Here is a 21,013-nt window from a genome sequence, read left to right on the forward strand (position 1 = left end):
GTCAGCCAGTGGAGACCAGTCTGAATTTCCATTACACCTGCTACACAGTGACAATCGAGAGAGAATGGCAAGAGTGCACAATTTGAATGTAAATGAAGAGTATGTGAGCATGCAATAGGGGCTGATTAACCACACCGAACACAGACCTCGCCTTGCCAGACCAGATCAATGCCAGTGTTGGCTTGGAAGAGGAAGGAAAGAGAGGGAGCAGCCTACCTTGATGTAGTGCTAACTGGTACCACCCACTAATCAAGGTACCGGTGCATCTGGCATAGTGATGTATTGAGGTGAGAAGGTAGGAAAACTATCCATAAAACCACATAAACATTTCCAGTTTTCAAAACTAAAATGAATACAATTTTTAGCAGTTTCGAGCAGGCTCTGCCTTTAAAGAAGCTTTGTAGTCACACTTTAAAACCTGTGAGACTGAGGAACCCTTAGATGTACACACCTGCAAAGAAGAGTGGGGTTGCTGACTGATGACTGTGGCTTGTGTTGTTAAATAAACGGTATCAGATACATTAATCAGCTGAATCTACCCCTCTGTTATTTATAGGGCTAATATGCCTGACAAGGCCTCAGAGGAGAAAACTAACCTGGCAAAAAAGTTGGCCGAGCAAAGGGCCAAAGGTGTCGAAGGTATTCCTACTACTGCAAAGGTGAGGCTTCAAAGAGGATCCAAGAGCATGCACAATAAAAATACAATGTTTTTTCTCTGTTTTGTTTTCACCTGTTTATTTTCAAATCTACAGCTCAAAATTGACGAGTTTGAGTCTAATGTCAATGAGATCAAAGACCCTTTCCCTCCTGCAGACTTTCCTGGTAAATCCCAGTGCCTCCATACTGTATCATCATCCATACGAATCCAAACTGACCACTAAGACAGGCCTGTTCTAATCTGACCTTCTCTCCGTTGGCCAGGTGATGATGAAGAGGAGGACCCTGAAATGCCAGACAGTCCCAGACCTCGTCCAATGGCAGATCTGCAGTTGAAGGAGGAAGCAGTGCCAATGCCTGAAGCCAGCTCATTTTTCATCTTTGGACCTCAGAACAAGTAGGATGCTTGTGATTGTTGGTGTTGATAGTTATAAAATGCAGTACACATTTCATGGCCCCACCCCACTTTCACTGTATGAAAGTAGTTACTAGTAACATAAACAGTATTTTTGTTTGAAAAATTAGAGAATAAAAGCATATTATTGCAGGCGAGCTGGTCCTGTGAAATGCTTCTATCAGATTGTTATCCTTGTCAGTATTATATTTCAGTGGATGTAAGTATTCAGACCCTTTCACTTTTATGATGGCTTTAATTTTAAATGCATGAAATTTGGTGCCTTTACACAGATTGGAGCTCATACATTTTAATGGTGGCCAAGGCAGATAATTTGTTTTCTGCTGTAACCAAAATATGTATAATGCATCATATCTCTAAACTTAAAGTTGATAATGCAGAAAAGGTGAAGTCTGGCCACATGTTTTGTTCAGGTGAATAGGTAATGGGTACTTCAGAAACTTTGTGAAAAGGGAATCCCATTTTCTCAGAACTCTATCCCCAGCAGAACAGTTACTGATTTCCAAAAAATATCCAGTACTGACAGTCTCTTCTCAGAAGCTGCCCCTGGAGGTGTCTAAGTAGAGTATACAGCAGAGGTACACCCCTGAGCAATATCACATAAATGTCAGTTGTTTCTAAATTGTATCACTTTACAGTAATTGGATTACTTGAAGTTGAACAGTAACATATTTATTCTGATGTAAAATCAAAAACAGTATAGGATAATTGCATTAAAGTTACAGGCCCCCATTGGGAACTCAATGCAACAACGGCTGATACACCCTTCATTGCGGGGATTCTAATATTTTCTTTTTTCAGTACCTTGTATGTCCTTCTCTGCAAGCGGAATAGCTGTGTTTGCTAGGATTGGAGAGATGTTCTCTCATTCTTCAGAGTAATTTTCTTAAGCTGTTCTTTGTTGGAGGGGTTGTATTGTTTCACTTTTGTCTTTAAAGTACCTCAATGGTGACTATACCAACTAACAGGATAATGAATAGGACCATAACCATGTTCCTAAAGTGTATCTTAAAAGAACCTCAAGACCTCATTACTAACTGCAAATTTTAGTGTGTCTTGGTGTGATAAGTAAAAAATATTTGAAATTTTTATTTTTCATAATAAAGACTTTTCACAGGACCACTTCTATGCTATTACATACCTTACCTTACAATTATGCATTGTTTAAATAATACTAAAATCGATATTATTTGAATATATCTTTTAGATGATAAGACCCATCACTAGTCATGGTATCTTATTTTGTGTGAAGAGTGCAGAGTTAATGAATTAACTGTGCTGTTACTGGATTTGGGAAAAGTCCAGCTCTTGCTTTTGAAAGCACTTCCCTTTAATTGTATTTAACGTGGGAGGAACTCTGAGGTTTAGAGTTGGAATATATATTTTTAAAGGCCTTTAAGTTTGCTGACAGACACTGTGTTCTTAACAATGATTAAAGAGTGAGCAGCACTCATCTGGACCCTAGTGTCATTTATAGCTACATTTACGTGACATGACAGAAATAGTTTATCACAATTTATTACAATTTATCACAATAACCTAACTTACAGTTCCTCATGAACTTTTTGAATGGTTTTGTTATTGTCTGAAGACATTCCATAGATTCTTTTATCATTGTTATTTTTAGGTAATAAATATGTGTTTTGACAATTTCAGGTTTCGGAAGCTCTGCCATCGTATTATCAATGCAACTACTTTCACCAACATCATCCTTCTCTTCATCCTGCTGTCATCGATTTCTTTAGCTGCTGAGGATCCTATTGACCCGATGTCTTTCAGAAACCAGGTGATAAAGTGCATGGTTGTCACACTGTAATTTCAATATTTAAGTTATATTGTTATTGTATACTGGTATTGTTAGTTTTAATTAATATGTTCAGCTTTTTATATTGTATTATTAACGTTATAAATAATGTGACATTTTTAGGTGCTGGCCTATGCTGATATAGTCTTCACCTCTGTGTTCACTGCAGAAATTGTGCTCAAGGTAATAACAGGCATCACAATGAACATTTTTATTACAGATGGGTGACAAATAATAATTAAAAAAAAAAAAAAAACAGAAAAGATGAAAGATAAAAATTTGCATGATTCCATAAAGGTCATTTTGACTCACTGAATAGTTTGAGAAATAATTATGTAAACCATAGCCTTCACATTCATCTCAGCCCAACTGACCTGAACATACTCTTGTGAGAATGGTCTCCACCTCAACAGTAGAGAAACAGAATAGGAAATCTTGACAAGGGACTGTAAAACTGCTCTGGAGAAAATGTTTTGTGGAATAACACTTTTATGCGACACTTCATGTCGAATCTTCAATTCCTTTCAACGATTCCTCTCCTTACGTTTTTGTCCTTCTGATCAGAGATTCAATGTGGGGAGTGTTCGTTTAAAGCGACATCAATAATATAGAAGAAGCTTCATTGTCATTGTACAAGAACTACAACAAAATTTCATTTGGCATCATCTTTGCAGCAGCTAATGTGGTCACAGTCTAAGAAAAGAAGTTAAAAGGTGATACAAATAATGAAATAGCAATAAAATATACACTCTATAAAAAGTGCGAAAGAGCATTTGTTAGGATGAGTCCGTAAACTGGGAGTGTCATGATTCCTGCAGCAGTCTCTTCACAGCCATGGGGAAAAGCTGTGTTTTAGTCTGTTGGTACGGGCTCCAATGACTCTGAGTCTGTCAGAGGGGAGGGTAGTAAAGAGGGAGTGTCCTGATATGACATGTTAAGGAAATTTCTGATATTGAATAACTGCTCACAAACTGAAGAGTTCTGAGTTACTTTGGATGCATCTGCAAAAGTGTATCCAGCTCATCAAGCAGTGTCTTTGGCTAAATGAGTGACAAATCTCTCTTAACAAAGTCTGCATTTTGAATTGAAATAATAACATTACTACATGAGTTGTTTGCTTTTCAGCTGTCTCCTCCGTAGAATACTAACTTGATGTATTTTCTGCCATCCCCACACACTCATTTAGGTCATACACTGGTCATCTTACGTTTATCTAATGTTTCCATCAATGAACAAGCTTCTATGTTGCTGACACAACTTCTAGTGATGTGGTTATTAAAGAAGTTATGCACACATATGGCTTTATTTGTGCATATACATCATCAAGACAACTGCACACAAGTGACAAGGTCATGTTGCTAGAAACTGATGGCATCAAGGCATGGATGCCTCATTTTGTTAAATACTTGTTACCACAACTCTTTTCCATTCGAATCTCTGGTGGGACAGACGAAGATGAGAGGAGAGGAGCTGAGGAAAGGATGTGCATTTAGGGAAATTAGATAAGAGACGTGTCTATGTATGTGGCTGCAGCTGTTTCAAGGCCTTCTGGACAGAGGAGGGGGAGCCTAAGACAGATTTAGAGTTAGAGAGCTCTTGCTAGGTGTGCTTGGAGGCCTAAGAATGTGCACCACGTAGTGCAACTTGTTTTGGTGGGAAGTTTGACTGTATTCTGACTGCAGAGGGAATATATATATATATATATATATATATATACCTGGAGGAGAATTTTCATTGAAGAGATTGTTGCTTGGGTTGGATGGACTGACTAGCAGTTTGTGATAAGTTGATCAATTACTTTTCTAAAGTGGCATTTATGTTTAATGAGATGGAAAGAAGTATGGTCTGTCGAGACAATAAGACCAACAATACTGGATGGGTTAACCTAGTATAAGTACACCTGCCAGGTGATGACCAAAGAAGTGGGGAAGCATCCTTAACTGACTGAGTCAGTCACCAGGTCTCAGTTAGACTGAGCTGCATTCAGATTCAATTCAAAAATTGTATATAATGTGATTTTGGCCAGATTAGCATGAATCTAAGCTCAAATTCTGTTCAGTGGTCTGATGTTTGAACTGGGCATCAGCGCAAAGTATCGACCTTCTTTATATGAACAGTGATAAAGTTACTGCCCCTTCAAAGTACAGATAATTCTGCATTTTTGAATGAGACATAACAATATGGAATACTAAAATGTTGTTCAGAGAGATAACTTTATATGTTTTCAAGATACAAGTAAAAGTAATGGTACTTCACTGCTTTACACTCCTGGAGGTGAGATCACTGGGCATAGCTCCGTATAAGCTGTTTAATAATCCTGAAGACAAAATGAAGGTGGTCTGACCTGCAAATACTTATTGCCATGTCAGCTAGCCAATTAAAGACATATGACTTAAAGACAAAGTGTTATATTTTAGTGGAGATTAAAATTTTAGCCTTGTGTCGTCATGGCAGTTGAAAAAAATTGAATTTCACAATTTAGTTGTGAAAAAATAGTTGAAAACAAAAATACAACAACAAGTTTAGTCAGTTCTCTGAATTTTAGCTAAAGTGTTTTATTATATTTTATTGATCAATATTCTTTCTCAGATGACAACATACGGTGCCATTCTTCACAAAGGGTCTTTCTGCCGGAACTCATTCAACATCTTGGATCTTCTGGTAGTCAGTGTATCTCTCCTCTCAATGGGCATGGAGTACGTAATGTCTGGACTTATACTTCACCTGCCAATGACTGACCTCTCATGTGAAAATACTTGTATTATTTATCCCACTGATTTGATGAAGCATGTCCTTGCACTGTTAGACACAATGCACTGTGCCTGTGCCTTGCAGATCAAGTGCCATCTCAGTTGTGAAGATTCTCAGGGTGTTAAGGGTACTCAGGCCCCTGAGAGCTATCAACAGAGCCAAAGGACTCAAGGTAAGCTCTTATGCTGTGTTCACACCAGATGCGAGTAAAATCATTTGCGCGAATGATTTACATGTAAAGTCAATGTAAAGACGCGAGTTATTTGCGTGAATGATGAGATTCTCGCCGCATTTAAAAGCATGAATGACGCGAATTCACGTTAGATGCGCAAGTTGAAAAATCTGAATTTTAGCAGTCCTTCGCGCCACGATGGCCAATCAGCGTTGAGATTCTCTGGTGACATCAAGAATATGATTCATTTTTTTGCAGTTAGCAAAAAACTGAAACATCAAAATTGATGGATTTACTCACCCCAGAAGACAAGTAGCTAAATCCCTAGCCAAGGCAGATCTCAGTGCTCAGCAAACTGGCTGTCCCTCTCATCCAGTCCACACACAAGAATGTCACCACTTCAACTTAGCAAGCTCGCAAACCAAGTTGCTAGCTATTGCAATGCTAGTGGGATAAACCGCCGCTGACTCCTTGTCGCTGTGGTCAACGTACTCCTGCTGGCGGCCGCTCGTCCATGGCACAGAAAAAACATCACTCTATCCCAGCGAACGCCTGTAGTTAGTATCCTGGAGGGATATCCTGGTACTGATCCTCTCCAACACCTCATCAAACTGGGTCCGGGTCAGCCGAAAATGGCGCTGGAAGCAGCCGTCACCCAGATGCAGGTCTTGGAGAAGGTGGTGGAATTCCCCGAACTGTGTAGTCTCTGGGGGATCCCATGGACCCGGACAAGCCGGCAAATCTCTCTGCGTGTAACGTGTGAATGATGCGAATTATTCACGTGAATGAAGCAAGAGAACTCAGTGCATACACACATCCAAATAGGCATGAATCGCACGATGACTTCGTGTCTGGTGTGAGCACAGCATTACCTCGGTGTATCCAGGTAACATGGCAATGAACAGACAGACTTTAACCATACATGGCGTTATGCTGGCCTGATTCATCATTTACTGTATTTGTTCTCTTTCTCTTTTAGCATGTGGTTCAGTGTGTGTTTGTTGCTGTCAAGACCATTGGAAATATTGTACTGGTCACGATGCTGCTGGACTTTATGTTTGCTTGCATTGGAGTCCAACTTTTCAAAGTGAGAAAAGACAAATAAAATGCCACACTTCTGCTGAATGCATGTTGAGCAACGTAAACAACCCTTTTCAGTCTACCTTCTCATAAATACATTTACTCTGTTGCTCACCCAGGGCAAGTTCTATGCCTGCACAGATCCAGACAAAATGACCGAAGAAAAATGCAAGTAAGGATTTGTGTTTATCTGATCTCAGTCCTCTGCTTTATGCTATGTATTTTGGTTCATAAAATATTATAGAATGCAATATTCAGAGCCATTAAAGATGACTTTAACTTTAAAATAAACAAAGCACGGTAGACAAAAAGATATAATTGAAGGCCTCTTACTAGCTTTTATGAAGGATTTTAAGAACATATCAGCTGTCATTTGCTCAGTTATCATCACATGATTTAGAGTAAGACTAAAGTGGTTAGTTATGTAGGACAGCTAAATGGGGCACTGCGTCAGTGACTGTTTACCATTTCGGCTAATGGGCTTTTGCACTAATAGCAAATCTTGATCAATATCATGAGAATCATCATAGAATGTGACACAATTCAAATATGCTTATATATGTTTATGGACAGCTTTGGGTCAGGTGGTAGTGTCCTCTGATTGTAAAGTTGGTGGTTCAAACCTCGGCTCTTCCACAGTCGAAGTGTCCTTGGGCAAGACACTCAACCCGAAGTTGCTCCCAATGGCAGGCTAGCACCTTGCATGGTGGCTCTGTCAATGAATGTGTGTGTGTGTGTGTGTGTGTGTGTGTGTGTGTGTGTGAATGGGTGAATGAGAAAACATTGTAAAGCGCTTCGATTGCCGCTAAGGTAGATAAGTGCTATACAAGTGCAGTCCATTTACCATTTATTACTGAAGGAGTATTATCCGCCATTAAAATGTCACATTTGCTCTATCTACTGTTTAGGCCACTTATCTTTAGAGGATTATGGTGCCAGGTTAGGAAAATAGGATGTTAGTTTGTGTGCAGCATAACTAACATCAACTTAGCAATGTGGCAGAACCACGCACCGAATAACCCGGATCATAAAACACATCATAATGATACACTGCAAAATGAATGAAGATAGAACATGCACATGCACTAAACAATCCTATGCTAAACTGTGTACACTGTTATACTACACTGACCACATATACACTCACCGGCCACTTCATTAGGCACACCTTTTCAAATACTAGTTAATACTGAGCTTTAGAATGGGGAAGAACGATGATTTAGGTGACTTTGAATGTAGCATGGCTGTTGGTGCTAGACAAAGCTGGTCTGAACATTTCAGAAACTACTGATCTACTGGGATTTTCACTCACTAACACATTTAGGGTTGACAGAGAATGGTCCAAAAAAGAGAAAATGTCAAGTGAGCAAAAATGCCTTGTTGATGCCTGAGTGTCAGTGGACAATGGCCAAACTGGTGTGAGATGATAGAAAGGCAACAGTCACTGGGATCATTACAACAAAGGTATGCAGAAGACCACGTATGAAAAGGCAAAACTCCTGTCAGCTAAGAACAGGAAACTGAGGCTACAATTTGAACAGGCTCATCAAAATTGGACAATGGAGGATTGGAAAAACATTTATGAGCTGACGTTTTCGTCCAGCTGATCATGATACATTTCCAGAAAATGATTGGCAGAGCACTGTGACGGTTTATTTTTCAAAGTCAAAAGTTCAGTCTCACAAACAAACAAATTCATCAGTGGAGCTCCGTGTGGTACCTAAAGAAATACAACCACATGTTTGAATGCAACTTAAGCCCCATGTTTACCTCATGTGATGATAAATGAGAAAACGTTCTGCTACTGAGCAAATTCCATGATTCCATAAAATAGTCTGGAAAAACCTAATCCTGAAAGGCAGAAGCTTCACTTCCCCCTACACCACAATGTTATCCAGACACCTGCATTGTAACAAACCTTAGGCCCTTGGTCTTTAACTGGACCTGCCTGTAGCTCCTTTTAACCTGTCTTTCTTTCTTTTATTCTATTTTCTTTTTATTATTATTTTTTTAAAAATTCTAATTCTAATTCTGATTTATTCTAATTCTTTCCTTCCTACTTTGTGGCTCAGAGGTTGGTATATAAAATACCAGGAAGGAGCACTTCATGAGATGGAAGTCCGTGAGAGGGAATGGACCAACTCTGAACTAAACTTTGACAACATCTTCAATGGCATGTTGGCTCTCTTCACTATTTCTACCTTTGAAGGATGGCCAAAGTGAGTCATGATCTGTTTTGTGGCAATTTTTGGGATGCTTTTAATTTTTTTCACACTACAGCCTAAAGCTGTGTAAGCTACTGTAAGCAGCATCCACACAGTCTTTGTGTAATTTACAGTGTGCAACAGAAGTAAGTACACCCTTGCGCCATATCACCTAAATATCTAAAGATTTTTAAAAAATAAATAAATTATAACCTCTCAGTAATTGCATTGTTTCTAAGTTGACATGTAGAGTCTTTTCTCTTATGAACAGCCTAAAACGAAAATTTTAGGGATGATACATGACACACATTAGAAAACCTATTATCACTGAAATAAAACACAGATGAGTAGACTAGTGAGACCTAGATAAATTGTTTGTCCCAGATGGATTCCAGCATATATATATATATCTGGTTGACAGAATGACACCAATTCTGCAGAAACTATCATCCAGCAAACAGCAGCTAAAAAAACATAGTCTTTGAAGAATGACAGAAATTTGAGCAACACTGTTATCCTTCAGGCACAGGGGAATTGAGTCTGTCATCAAAAATAAAGGTGCACATAGTATTTGAAAAACCAAAAGGTTAGTAATGTCAATAATGAAAGGCATACTGACTTTTGTTGCATTGAATTCCTACTCTAGGCTTAAGGTCAGTATGTCTCAGCTGACTTTAGAACAAAGTCCTACTGTCCAACATAGAAGTAATATAATTACTGGAAGGTAAGAAAATGTAGAATCATTTGACTTCTAATTATTGCACTGACTTCTGTTGCATACCGCAGTCACTAATGCAGAATTAATACCCAGTCCACTTATTTTTTTTACTGACTTGGGGTCAGTTTTTCTTCTGTTTTTATATACAGTATATGTGTCATTTGTGTGAGACTTCTTCCATTTGGTTATTTACCCAGGGTTCTATATAAAGCCATTGATTCAAACTTAGAGGACACAGGCCCAGTGTACGACAACAGAGTGGCCATCTCAATCTTCTTTATCATCTACCTCATCCTCATCGCCTTCTTCATGATGAATATATTTGTGGGCTTCGTCATCGTCACCTTTCAGGAGCAAGGAGAGCAGGAATATAAAAACTGTGAGCTCGACAAAAATCAGGTAAGTTTAAAAGGACAGTTTCTTTGCGCAAGGACAGAGGTGAGCTGTTCCACTCACATACTATATGCAAACCCCGAACTGGAAACAGAGCTGCTTGAGAGTGGAGGCCACAGCAACAAGATTGAAATGTACTGAAGTGTGCACAATATACTTGAGTTGTGACCACAGGGCTTGTTTCTAGAAGGGCAATAAAACCATTTATTGTAAGCCTTCTAGCACAAGCTCCACTTGCTGTACATGCACCCTCATCTCCAGCAGGTATGTTCCACTTACATGCATAATTATACACTTGAATAACTTCTTGCTGTTGCTTCTTTTTAACTCCCTCAGCGTCAGTGTGTGCAGTACGCTCTCAAGGCTCGACCACTTCGGTGTTACATTCCCAAAAATCCCTACCAGTATCAGGTGTGGTACATCGTCACCTCCTGCTACTTTGAGTACCTTATGTTCCTCCTTATTATGCTCAACACCATGTGTCTAGGAATGCAGGTATGTATACAACACACAAATGAGTTTGTGTGTGTGTGTGTGTGTGTGTGTGTGTGTGTGTGTGTGTGTGTGTGTATGAGAGTGGAAAAATATATTAAAAAACAGGTACCAGGTCAGTTTGTAAAAATGTTAATGTCATTATAACATTGTTTAATGTTTCTGGGAGGGTTAATTTATGTGAGCAGAAAGCTAAAGTAACAGCAAAAACTGATGCACGTCATTGGCAGCTCTTTGTCCTTACAGTTTCATAATAATCCTATTGTTCAAGAGACAGCTGATTACAAATAGACAGGCTTCATTGTTCAAGCTTGCACGGCTGCCAGAGTGTAGTGGATGCCATCACTGGTAATGTCTCTGCTCATTCTTTAGAAACAACATGACTCTGGCCAGTCAGCCACTGAGCAGGCAGCTGCAGACGCTTGTTGGTGATGACATCCTCTGAAATGCAATGATAAATGCAAAAATTGCAGGAGATATATAATCGCTGCTTTCTAATGTTGCACTCCTTCTATACCCTCCAAGACAAACAGCTCCTCCCCGACAATACAGTCATTTGCTCTGCAGTAGGTTTGTTCAAGCAGACCTGAACAGTAGCGGCTGCAGCTTTCAGTCAGAAGTCTGTGTAATTACACCCTGTCCACAAATACAAACTCGACAGGCTGCAATTCATTGTGAAAAGAACATCAAAATAGCAGCTTGCTGCTAGTGTTGCCAACCCAGCAGCCAACAGCAGGGCCTACTGATATATGCTAAGTTACGTCTATAAAAGCGAAGCAGTCTTTTCTAACAATAAATGCCTCCACGGCTTTGTCAAGAATAGGACTCTGAGAAAAAGACTTACATTTTCATTGTAAAAATCCAGCAAGTAAAAACCTTAGTATTATAAAAGATTTAAACTAGTACAATAGTCTAAAGGGTATTTAAATGCAACTTAAGCCTCAGTCACAACCGGTTGTACGGGCTCCTACGGCCTGTCTGCATCCAAATACGTGCAAAATGGTACGTGCCACGCAAGTCTGTCTTGCGAAATGTCAAAGTCGCAGACAGCCCGTAAGCACGTAGAGAGGATCTTTGACATGTCAAAAAGATTCTAGGAATTCTCTGCAAACAGCAACACTGCAAGTGTAACTTGCTCCCCCTGCAAGGAGTTTGTAAGTGAGACATGCAAATTTTTAAGGCACTGTGGGAAGACAAATCCGTGATCTATGATGCAAGTCCACGCATGAGGGAGCACGTGCCCCTTGTGTCTTAAGCATGACGTACACACTCACAACTCATGAACAAAATCAAAACGCACGGCGGGTGTGCATCACCCTGCACCAGGAGTATAAAAGGCACGCTCACAGCACAAGCTCGTGTTTCGCCAGTAATCGTTGATTGCATTATTGCTTCAAAAAAAAAAAATAATGGATATACCATAATGTAACCAGATGTACAGTTCAGTGTACGGGCCATTTTTTCTGTCACTGCCTCAGTATGAATGTATGAAAACACTGCATCTGATCACACTCATTATTCATCATCAGTGGCATAGCAGCCAAATGTTTTCACACACACAGAATACAAGCAGCCTTTCCTTACATTCCAGACATGATAATTCAGTTTGCAAATCACTGATCCCAATGCAGAATAACCACTAAGCTGTCCTCGCCCATTAAAAGTTCATCCTGCAGCCCTTCCGCTCAGCAAAGTCGCTCAAGTCCAAGTTCTTTGCTCTGTTGTTCTCTTTTGAGAGCACTGCTAACATACTAAGTCTTTACTGTCCCATACTGCTCCTCAGATATGTTTTAATGAGTTTGAGCTTAGAAAAAGAGCACTCCACAGTCGCAACAGTGACGGGTATGTTAAGATACAAAGCAATTCTGTGCAAACATCGCTGAAGGAGGCCGCCACAGAGCTGTGGGGCCAGGAGACGGGTGAGCAGGCCCACTGTATTGACATCACATGGGCCCAAGAGTGGGCCCTGTAATGGCACCGGGGCCCCGCCGGCACCAGCGGTAGGGGTACCGGTGGTAGTTGCACCATTGGGACACACACACACACACAGTGCAACTGTTGGCTTTACCGCTGATGCACAGATCTCACACTGTATTGGGACATAACGTTAGGGTTTTTAAGAGGTAATCATTAGCGAATATTTTTTTTTGGTCAAAAAGGAAGAAAGAAAGAAAAAAAATATATATGTGTTGCAGCTAGTACGTGTCTCCGCTGGAGGAGCGGGTCAGCTTACTGGAGATGCTCCTGGCCAGCATCATGCTGGAAGTCAGTACCAGAGCTGACAGTGACACTGCAGGCAAACTGTCACCGCCAAGTTAAGTCCACTTAAGTCCACACCCTGTCAGTATATTAACAAATTTTACAAGATAGCTTATCATCTTGATCGCCGAAGTGTCTCTGGTTTTTTTTTTTTGTTTTTGTACAATTTCCACTGCAATCGCACGTTGCAACTGAACGGACATCTCATGTCGCCCCTGCAACTCACAAGGCAGGCTTCTTCCTCTCTAACGCATTTCTGACAGAGCCCTTGCAACCTCTCCTATAGTGCTACGACCTCCATGGCCTCCACGGGACCCAAAATTCACAGCGGACATACGATCCCAAAAGTCATGCATCCGGTTGTGACTGAGGCTTTAGCAGCACAATGACGGTGTATGTCCATCCCGCGACTACTGTCTGCTGCCCACATATCCCCTGCTGTCCACACATCATGCCGTTATACAATAAATAAAACAATTAAGCAATTAAAAACAAGGAATGATGATGATAAAAACCACAGCAACCAGATAATAATTAATCTCAAAAATGTACAACAAAATAGAACATCACAGCAATCATAATTAGGTAAAACATGCTCATCAGTTTCAGACCCTGTCACACTCGCACCAACTTACCATCTTGAAAGCATTTGGTCTGATAAACAGTTGAAGACAGCATGGAAACACATTTCTTCAGAAAAAGAAAACTCTTACCTTCAGTTATTTGTTATAATTATGGCTCACATTGTCTTAATTGTATTTGTGCAAATGTTATTCAATAACTATAATTGAATGGTAATCCACAGCACTGCAACCAGTCTGCCCATGTCACCCACCTCTCTGACATGCTGAATGTTATCTTCACTGTGCTCTTCACTGTGGAGATGATCCTTAAACTCATGGCCTTCAAGGCTAAGGTTAGTCAAAATTCAGTGTGTTATTACAGTTTTCATCCACTGCAGGTCCTGTAATATAACCCTGTTTCCCATCATTAAACACAAGAATGAAAGATCACATTACTGCTGATATTTTTTTGATATTATTTTAAAGTAATTACTCCAAATTTAAAAGCATTTATCTTTTTTTGTACTCCACTCATTTACTTTAATTATTAAAGTGTTTATTTTATGTGTAATTATTCTGTATAAGTAAAATTCAATTTTTTTTGGTCAATATTGAAATGTTTAAGTTGTTTAAAACCACACTTACGTTGATTATCCCGCTTGTTAGTAATTGTCATGATTCATGCTACTCAATTTCGATTCATTTGAACATCTTTGTTAAATAGTGATCAGTACTCAGGTCAACTGCATAAATGAAAATATGCATACATGTAACCACTATGGCCCAAGACACACATCTACAATTGTCTTACTTTCTCAAAGGGTTATTTTGGAGACCCTTGGAACATCTTTGACTTTGTCATCGTCATTGGAAGTGTTGTGGACGTGATCCTAAGTGAAATTGATGTGAGTATGTCTGTGATGTGAAAACTATGATTTGCTTTTATGTCTTCATCGCTCTCTATCACATGCACAGACACACACCTGCACATACATGTGCACGCACACACACAAGCACACAGACACTTTGACACTTTGATTATAAGTTCACATATTTAAGCACAAACTAAATATTAAATATATTGGGTTATTATGCATCAGCAGACATTGCCCTGACTTAATGTTAATGTAGTTGTTTCACCTAATCTACGAGGTGTGTCATAAAAGTCCAGGGACTGGTGTCACAAAAAATATATTTCAAATCCAAACTACAAACTACAAGTTTTCCCCCTCAAAGGAATCCCCCTGTAGTCTAGCACACTTCCCCAGCCTTCTCTGCCACGCCGCCATGCACTCCTGGAAGGATTCTTCTGGGATCCTCCACAGCTCCGTCGTCACAGCCATCTTGATGTCGTCTCACAGTGGACGATGCCCCTCCCATCCAAGAATGCGATCAACATTACTTTGACTTTTGACCTCAACTGTCTTGCTTTGTTCGGCCTTGGCGACGTCGGACTCCTCCACTGAAGGCTCTGGCTTTAGTCTCTGGATCCTGAAACACTTGCATGCGTTGATCCTTCTGGTCATCGTTCAGCAGTTTCGGCACCATCTTTGCGCTGACTTTTCGCATGCCAAAATCGTCAGCGATAAATCCTCCAGACGTTTGTAGTTTGGGTTTAAATATAGACCTTTTATGATACCAGTCCTGGAACTTTTCTGACACACCTCGTTATCTACAATGTGTATATCAAATCAAATCAAATGTATTGTCATTTTGCTGTACATACAACAGCAGTACAAACAAGATGAGAGAGCGTTTCTTCACGATCCAATAACTAAAAGCAATTAAATGTTGTCATGGAGCCACGTTTCTGTAAAAACAAACACACAGCAGTCTTTCCACTCTGCGGGTTTCTCTCAGCAAACGTAGCTCGAAAATCCAGCTTGTTGTGGAGGGAGCAGACATTGGAGAGTAGGAGGGACGGTACTGCTGGTCTGGAGGGGTTAGCCTTTAGCCTGGCATGGATCCCAGTTCTTGTCCTCCTCCTTTGTTTACGTTCGTACTGCTTGTGCTTCCTTCTCTCTCGGATAACTGCGGCCATAGTCTCCGATCGAACTCTGTGTTGCTGTAGTATGTCCAAATCACAACCGAGCACCACAGTTTTCGCAATGCTCATTGCCCTGAAGTTCTGTAAAGTCTCTCGGCTGTAAGTTTTGCAGAATGAATGTCTGGGATAGGCAAGACACTCAGAACTTTCACTCTTGCTGTCTCCTGAAGGGAGCGCTGCGTCCATGTGCTGCCATCACGTTGAACATGGCGACTCTATGGAAAACCCTATGAAAACCCTACAATATGTAATACATTTTGATACATGGACAATAGTGGTAAAACCCTGGCGTTGCTTTGAAGAAATCAGTAACTCATTCAGTAAAAATAAAACTATCTTTTTTTTTTTCTTTCTTTTTTTTTGCCCTTTGGCTTTATTGGACAGGATAGTACACAGAAAGACAGGAAAGCAGTGAGAAGAATGGGGGAAGTACCTGCAGCAAATGGCCATGGTCTGGATTCAAACCCATGGCTGCTGCATCGGGGACTGTTCATGGGTCACCTGCTCAACCAGTTGAACTAACCAGGTGCCCATTTTTAAAAAAAAAAAAAAAACTTTAATACATGCATGAGTTAACTTTTTCTTACACCACCATTTAAGATGATGACCATTTTCAACATAGCTACAACAGGCTACAATAAGCATTTCATAGGAATGTCTATTACTCTGCATTGCTTGTCATTTCACTATAAATATTTTTTTCTGTGTCAGGATTCATCTATTTTAGCGATCGAACTGGTCAGTGCTGAGTCTGTAGTGAGATTTTCATTGGATCGCCTGAGGTCAACTTGAAACAGATTAGCCACGCAATATAGATTACCATGATGTTACAACAGTGAGCTGCTTTTGGGATACTAGAAATCCTGAATTAAACCTAAAGACAGTTCGACTAATCTTGCTTCATGGCAAGACCCCTTATCGACCACCTGAACAGCTGCTGTTGTACACTATATCTAGAATAGAGCAGTGTTTATTTCTTAAAACAATGCCCTAATTGAGCAGGCTTACTGCCAGCAGTTTCCATAGTGGCTATTTTTTGGTTTTCACGATTCAGGAGGTTTATTGTCCTATGTACAGAAAACTAAACAGTTACACAGTACAAGTAAACTCTTTGCTGATCACTTTAAATAAAGTGACTATGGCTGTGGTAAAGTGGTTGCAATATTGATTAGAAAGTGTATATTGCATTGCAGTGAACAGTTATATACTTGAAAACATAAGGTAGCAGCAGTGGTCATTGTACAACGAGGAGAAAAACCACAGTATACACATGTTTGTGCATAAGGTTCAGTGAGATGGTCCAGGTCAGCGCGAGTGTGTAACAGTCATTCACAAGAATTACAGCCTGTGGGTAAAAACTGTTTGTCAGCCTGGTTGCTCTAGTTTTCACACTTCTGTATCACTTGCCTACAGAAGCAGATAGCAGGAGCATAAAGAGGCTGTGCTGGGGATGTGATCTGTCCTTGATGATGTCATGGGTCCTCCTGAGGACCCTGGTTTAATAGGTGTCCTGCAGTGCGGGGAAGGCTGCATCAGAGATGAGCCGAGATATTTTTAATCACTCGCTGGAGAGGCTTCCTGTCCTGAGCTGTGCAGGTTCTGTACCACACAGTGATGGAGCTGTTCAGGACACTCGATTGTTCTTCTGTAAAAGTTACACAGAATTTTGGCTGGCATGTCAAACTTCCTCAGTCTTCTCAGAAAGTACAGGTGCTGCTGGGCCTCGTTGATAATGTGTGATGATACCAGGTGAGATCCTTGTGGACACAGGGGAACTTAGAGGTTTTCGCCCTCTCCACCTCAGTCCTATTTATGTCTATAGGTGTGTGAGGCTCCGCCCTCGTCCTTGGATCAGCAATCATTTCCTTAAGACTGTTGTCCTGACACCTGGCCACCAGATCTGTCACCTCCCTCCTGTATGCCGTCTTATCCCTCGCAGTGATCGTTCCCATCACTGCTGTGTCATCAGCAAATTGACGATACTGGTGTTGCTCTGGGAGGCTATACATGTGAGGAGGATGTACAGCAGGGGACTCAACACACAGCCCTGGGGGGTCCTTGTGCTCACAGTTCTCTGGATGTGCAGCTGCCGACTCTGACTGACTGGAGTCTATAAGAAAGTTCTGTGAGAAGGACAGGTTAAAGATGTCTGCAAACACCTCAGCCAACTCTGATGAGCAGATCCTAAGTGCACACCCAGGGATGTTGTCTGAGCTAGCTGCCTTCTGTGAGTTTATTCTCTTCGGTACCTGATGCACCTCCATCGCTGACACAGTGAAGTCTTCTGTGTTCTTACCTCGGGCACAGCTTCTTCTCTGATGGTCCACATTGAGGGCCTCAAAGCAAGCATAGAACTCATTCAGCTAATCTGATAGTGTAGCATGGCTGTTTGTGACCAGCCTGCTCCTTTGTTGGTAGTTGGTGATGTGTTGCAGACTTTGCCATATGCGTTAGGATTCTCTGGTGGTATATACATTTGTTTTGAATTGCTTTACATAGAGTTCGCAACAAAAATAATTACAATAAAAATGATAAGAATAAAAGGTGGTGTGACTACATTTACAACCTTTGCTCTTCTTTTCTCAGACCAACATATGTCCACCAATTTGCTCAGCTTTGTTCATGGGTCCCAGGCTTTTATCTTCAATAATGAGTCCTCTGCCAGAAACCGGTGGATTGTCACCTCCAGAGGGGGGGCAGTAATGCGGGCACTGTACCAGACTGTCGTGGTGAAGAGATCTGTCTTTACAATTTCGTTACAATTTCTAACTGTACGTTGAGCACAAACTGTAGCTTAAGTCTAACTGCAAATTAAGTCATGCACTTTGAAAGACGCTCAATTTACCAGTCCATCTACGTCCCATCCCTCACCTATGGTCACGAGCTTTGGGTCATGACCGAAAGAACGAAATCGCGGATACAAGCGGCTGAAATGAGCTTCCTCTGCAGGGTGGCTGGGCTCAGCCTTAGAGATAGGGTGAGGAGCTCAGACATCTGGAAGGAGCTTGGAGTAGAGCCACTGCTCCTTCGTGTCGAAAGGAGCCACTTGAGATGCCTCCACAGGGGCTTCCTCTGGAGGTCTTTCCAACACGTCCACCTGGGAGAAGACCTCAGGGCAGACCCAGAACCCGCTGGAGGGATTATATCTCTCAGCTGGCCTGGCAATGCCTCGGGATCCCCCAGGAAGAGCTGGAAAGCTTCACCGGGGGGAGGGAAGTCTGGAATGACCTGCTCCGCCTGCTGCCCCCGTAACTCGACCCCAGATAAGCGGAAGAAAATGGATGGATTATAAATAATAACAATAATAATAATATAGCAATAATAATAATATAATTATTATTCCGGGCGGACAGGCAGACAGTTAGCTCTGGGCAGCATCTGTGGCTTCACCATCGTCACACCATCATGTGTGTGTCTTTGTGAAGACCTACCAGGACCTGAAGAGGTTCACCATGTTCAACGTGCTGGCAGCGCACATGGACACAGTGGCCCCTGCAGGAGAAAATGAGAGTGAATGTTTAGTGTCTTGCCTATCCCAGACGTGCATTCCTCAAAACATACTAATTAAATGATCCTGAAGAAACGCTCTCTCATCTTGCCTGTACTACTGTGTATGTACAGCAAACTTGATTTGATTCGATTTAAGAAGTACAAAAACAAACTGTATCAGCCTCCATGCACCATCAGTATTGTTAGCCAGTAACATAAAGTCGTGTACAAGTTTACATGCACTTATAAATTACTTATGTGTAAACCGTGTATATCATGGTAGTGATGAGTTTCTACTGACTCCTGTAACTCTGAAATTTCAATGTAGCTTTCTACATCATCAAAACTGATCATTCAAGTTGCTGTATGAATATTTTCAACCGAGCAGATTTTGCCATATTTTCAGAAGAACTATAATAAAACTATGAAAGAGCCAAAATGCATGATTGTTTTTTGTTTTATGATTCCGTCATAGAAAATTCAGAGTTGTAGGAGTCATTGGAAACTCAAGAATGCCATGATATATATGGTTGTGTAAGTAATAATAACAATTACTAATTGATCAGATTTATATAGCACTTTTCTAGGCACTCAAAGATGCTTAACACAGTTGATTATTCATTCACACAAATTCCTTCCGGTGGTGGTAGCTACGATTGTAGCCACAGCTGCCCTGGGGCAGACTGACAGAGGCGTGGCTACCATTCCTACGGCCTCTCCGATCACCACCTCAAACAATCCATTCATACGCATTCACACCAGGCAAGGTGGGTGAAGTGCACGACCACAGAACAACAACTTTGTCACAGTGTGATTTGATATCAGTCATGTTTTACTGATTTTACCCAAATTGAAAGAAATGTGACTCGATGGAAACAAGACCAACCTGTTAAACCCTCTATTTAAGCCAATTACCGTTAAGAGCAAGAAGTTACCTGGTATTGTGTTGGACTATTCTTTTGCTTTCATGAATCATGTACAATTTATCATGTACATTTACAACAAAGTGCAATTAAACTCTTCCTGCAACATAGAACAAGACATTTTAAGGCCTGGCAATACATTTTATACCAATACTTTATTCAGAGTATATGCATTTTTAACGTTGGGTCTGGTTTGAACATCGAAGGGTGTTGCAGGTGATGGCGGGTGCAGGTCATCAGGGCAATTGGAGATGCATAGGCCCAGTGCTTTTCCTACTATAGATCCCCACCTCAGTCTGAGTAGGGTTCTTCTCTCCCGCACATTTCTGTTTACTTTGTACCATTCAGCATCACATCACACTGTTCACCTGTTCACATACACTCACTTGGAAGGTCCTCATTATATTTTTTATTTGTTTTGTGCTGGTTTCATGTTTGATTAGTGGACTTTGGCCACTCTTTGCAGCAGCCAGTCACTGAAAAGAGTGGCCTTACCACTGCCAAGCTTTTCACTCTTTTATCATGGCTTCTGAGTCAGGTTGTGATGAAGTGGTGGATTATCCATCATCCAACATGTAGTCTGGCTTTTTCCTGCTGTGTCAGTTAAGTTTAATCCTGAGCTGGTGAAACAGGAAGATGAGTAAGATGTGCCAAATCATGCTTTGCACACAGCTGATCAAGAGTTTGTTGTACTTGTTTGCTAACACTCTTGGCTGAATACCCACTGATTCAACATTGTACAGAAGTGGGAAATGCTAAACAACAGAGAATCTATTGTGTGAAAGCAGAGAACAGGAAGTATTTATAGACAGATGATAAGTTTATGTTGAAAACTGGTATCACAAAAACCCTGCTCCTATTGTGCTTCCTGCTTCTCTGGTGTTTAAATGTAAATGTGCATTAACTTGTGTGTTTGGTGTCAATTTGATGTAATGTACTTTAATGTGCTCATTTCATAGCAGATGTCTGCACATGCAAGCCAGTGCTGCAAATTAAGTGATTTTTAAAATCCAACTGCTCAAGTACTGTATACAGAAAAAACAACT

At 40.8% G+C, this 21,013-nt stretch overlaps 1 protein-coding gene across 1 annotated transcript in view; it reads left to right on the top strand.

Moving 5' to 3' along the window:
* LOC103356344 (dihydropyridine-sensitive L-type skeletal muscle calcium channel subunit alpha-1) overlaps positions 1–21,013 on the top strand; it is a 98,569-nt gene that overhangs the window by 40,086 nt on the left and 37,470 nt on the right. Inside the window, exons 15-30 of the mRNA XM_008280448.1 lie at positions 557–659; positions 753–822; positions 922–1,054; positions 2,729–2,858; positions 3,000–3,059; positions 5,466–5,572; positions 5,712–5,799; positions 6,779–6,886; positions 6,999–7,051; positions 8,952–9,098; positions 9,999–10,200; positions 10,531–10,689; positions 13,751–13,861; positions 14,330–14,430; positions 18,619–18,633; positions 19,226–19,241. Coding sequence (XP_008278670.1) covers positions 557–659; positions 753–822; positions 922–1,054; positions 2,729–2,858; positions 3,000–3,059; positions 5,466–5,572; positions 5,712–5,799; positions 6,779–6,886; positions 6,999–7,051; positions 8,952–9,098; positions 9,999–10,200; positions 10,531–10,689; positions 13,751–13,861; positions 14,330–14,430; positions 18,619–18,633; positions 19,226–19,241 — 1,603 coding nt within the window. The remainder of the gene's footprint in view (positions 1–556; positions 660–752; positions 823–921; positions 1,055–2,728; positions 2,859–2,999; positions 3,060–5,465; positions 5,573–5,711; positions 5,800–6,778; positions 6,887–6,998; positions 7,052–8,951; positions 9,099–9,998; positions 10,201–10,530; positions 10,690–13,750; positions 13,862–14,329; positions 14,431–18,618; positions 18,634–19,225; positions 19,242–21,013) is intronic.

Source organism: Stegastes partitus, unplaced genomic scaffold (genome assembly GCF_000690725.1).
Source record: "Stegastes partitus isolate 25-593 unplaced genomic scaffold, Stegastes_partitus-1.0.2 Scaffold194, whole genome shotgun sequence".
NCBI lineage: Eukaryota > Metazoa > Chordata > Actinopteri > Pomacentridae > Stegastes > Stegastes partitus.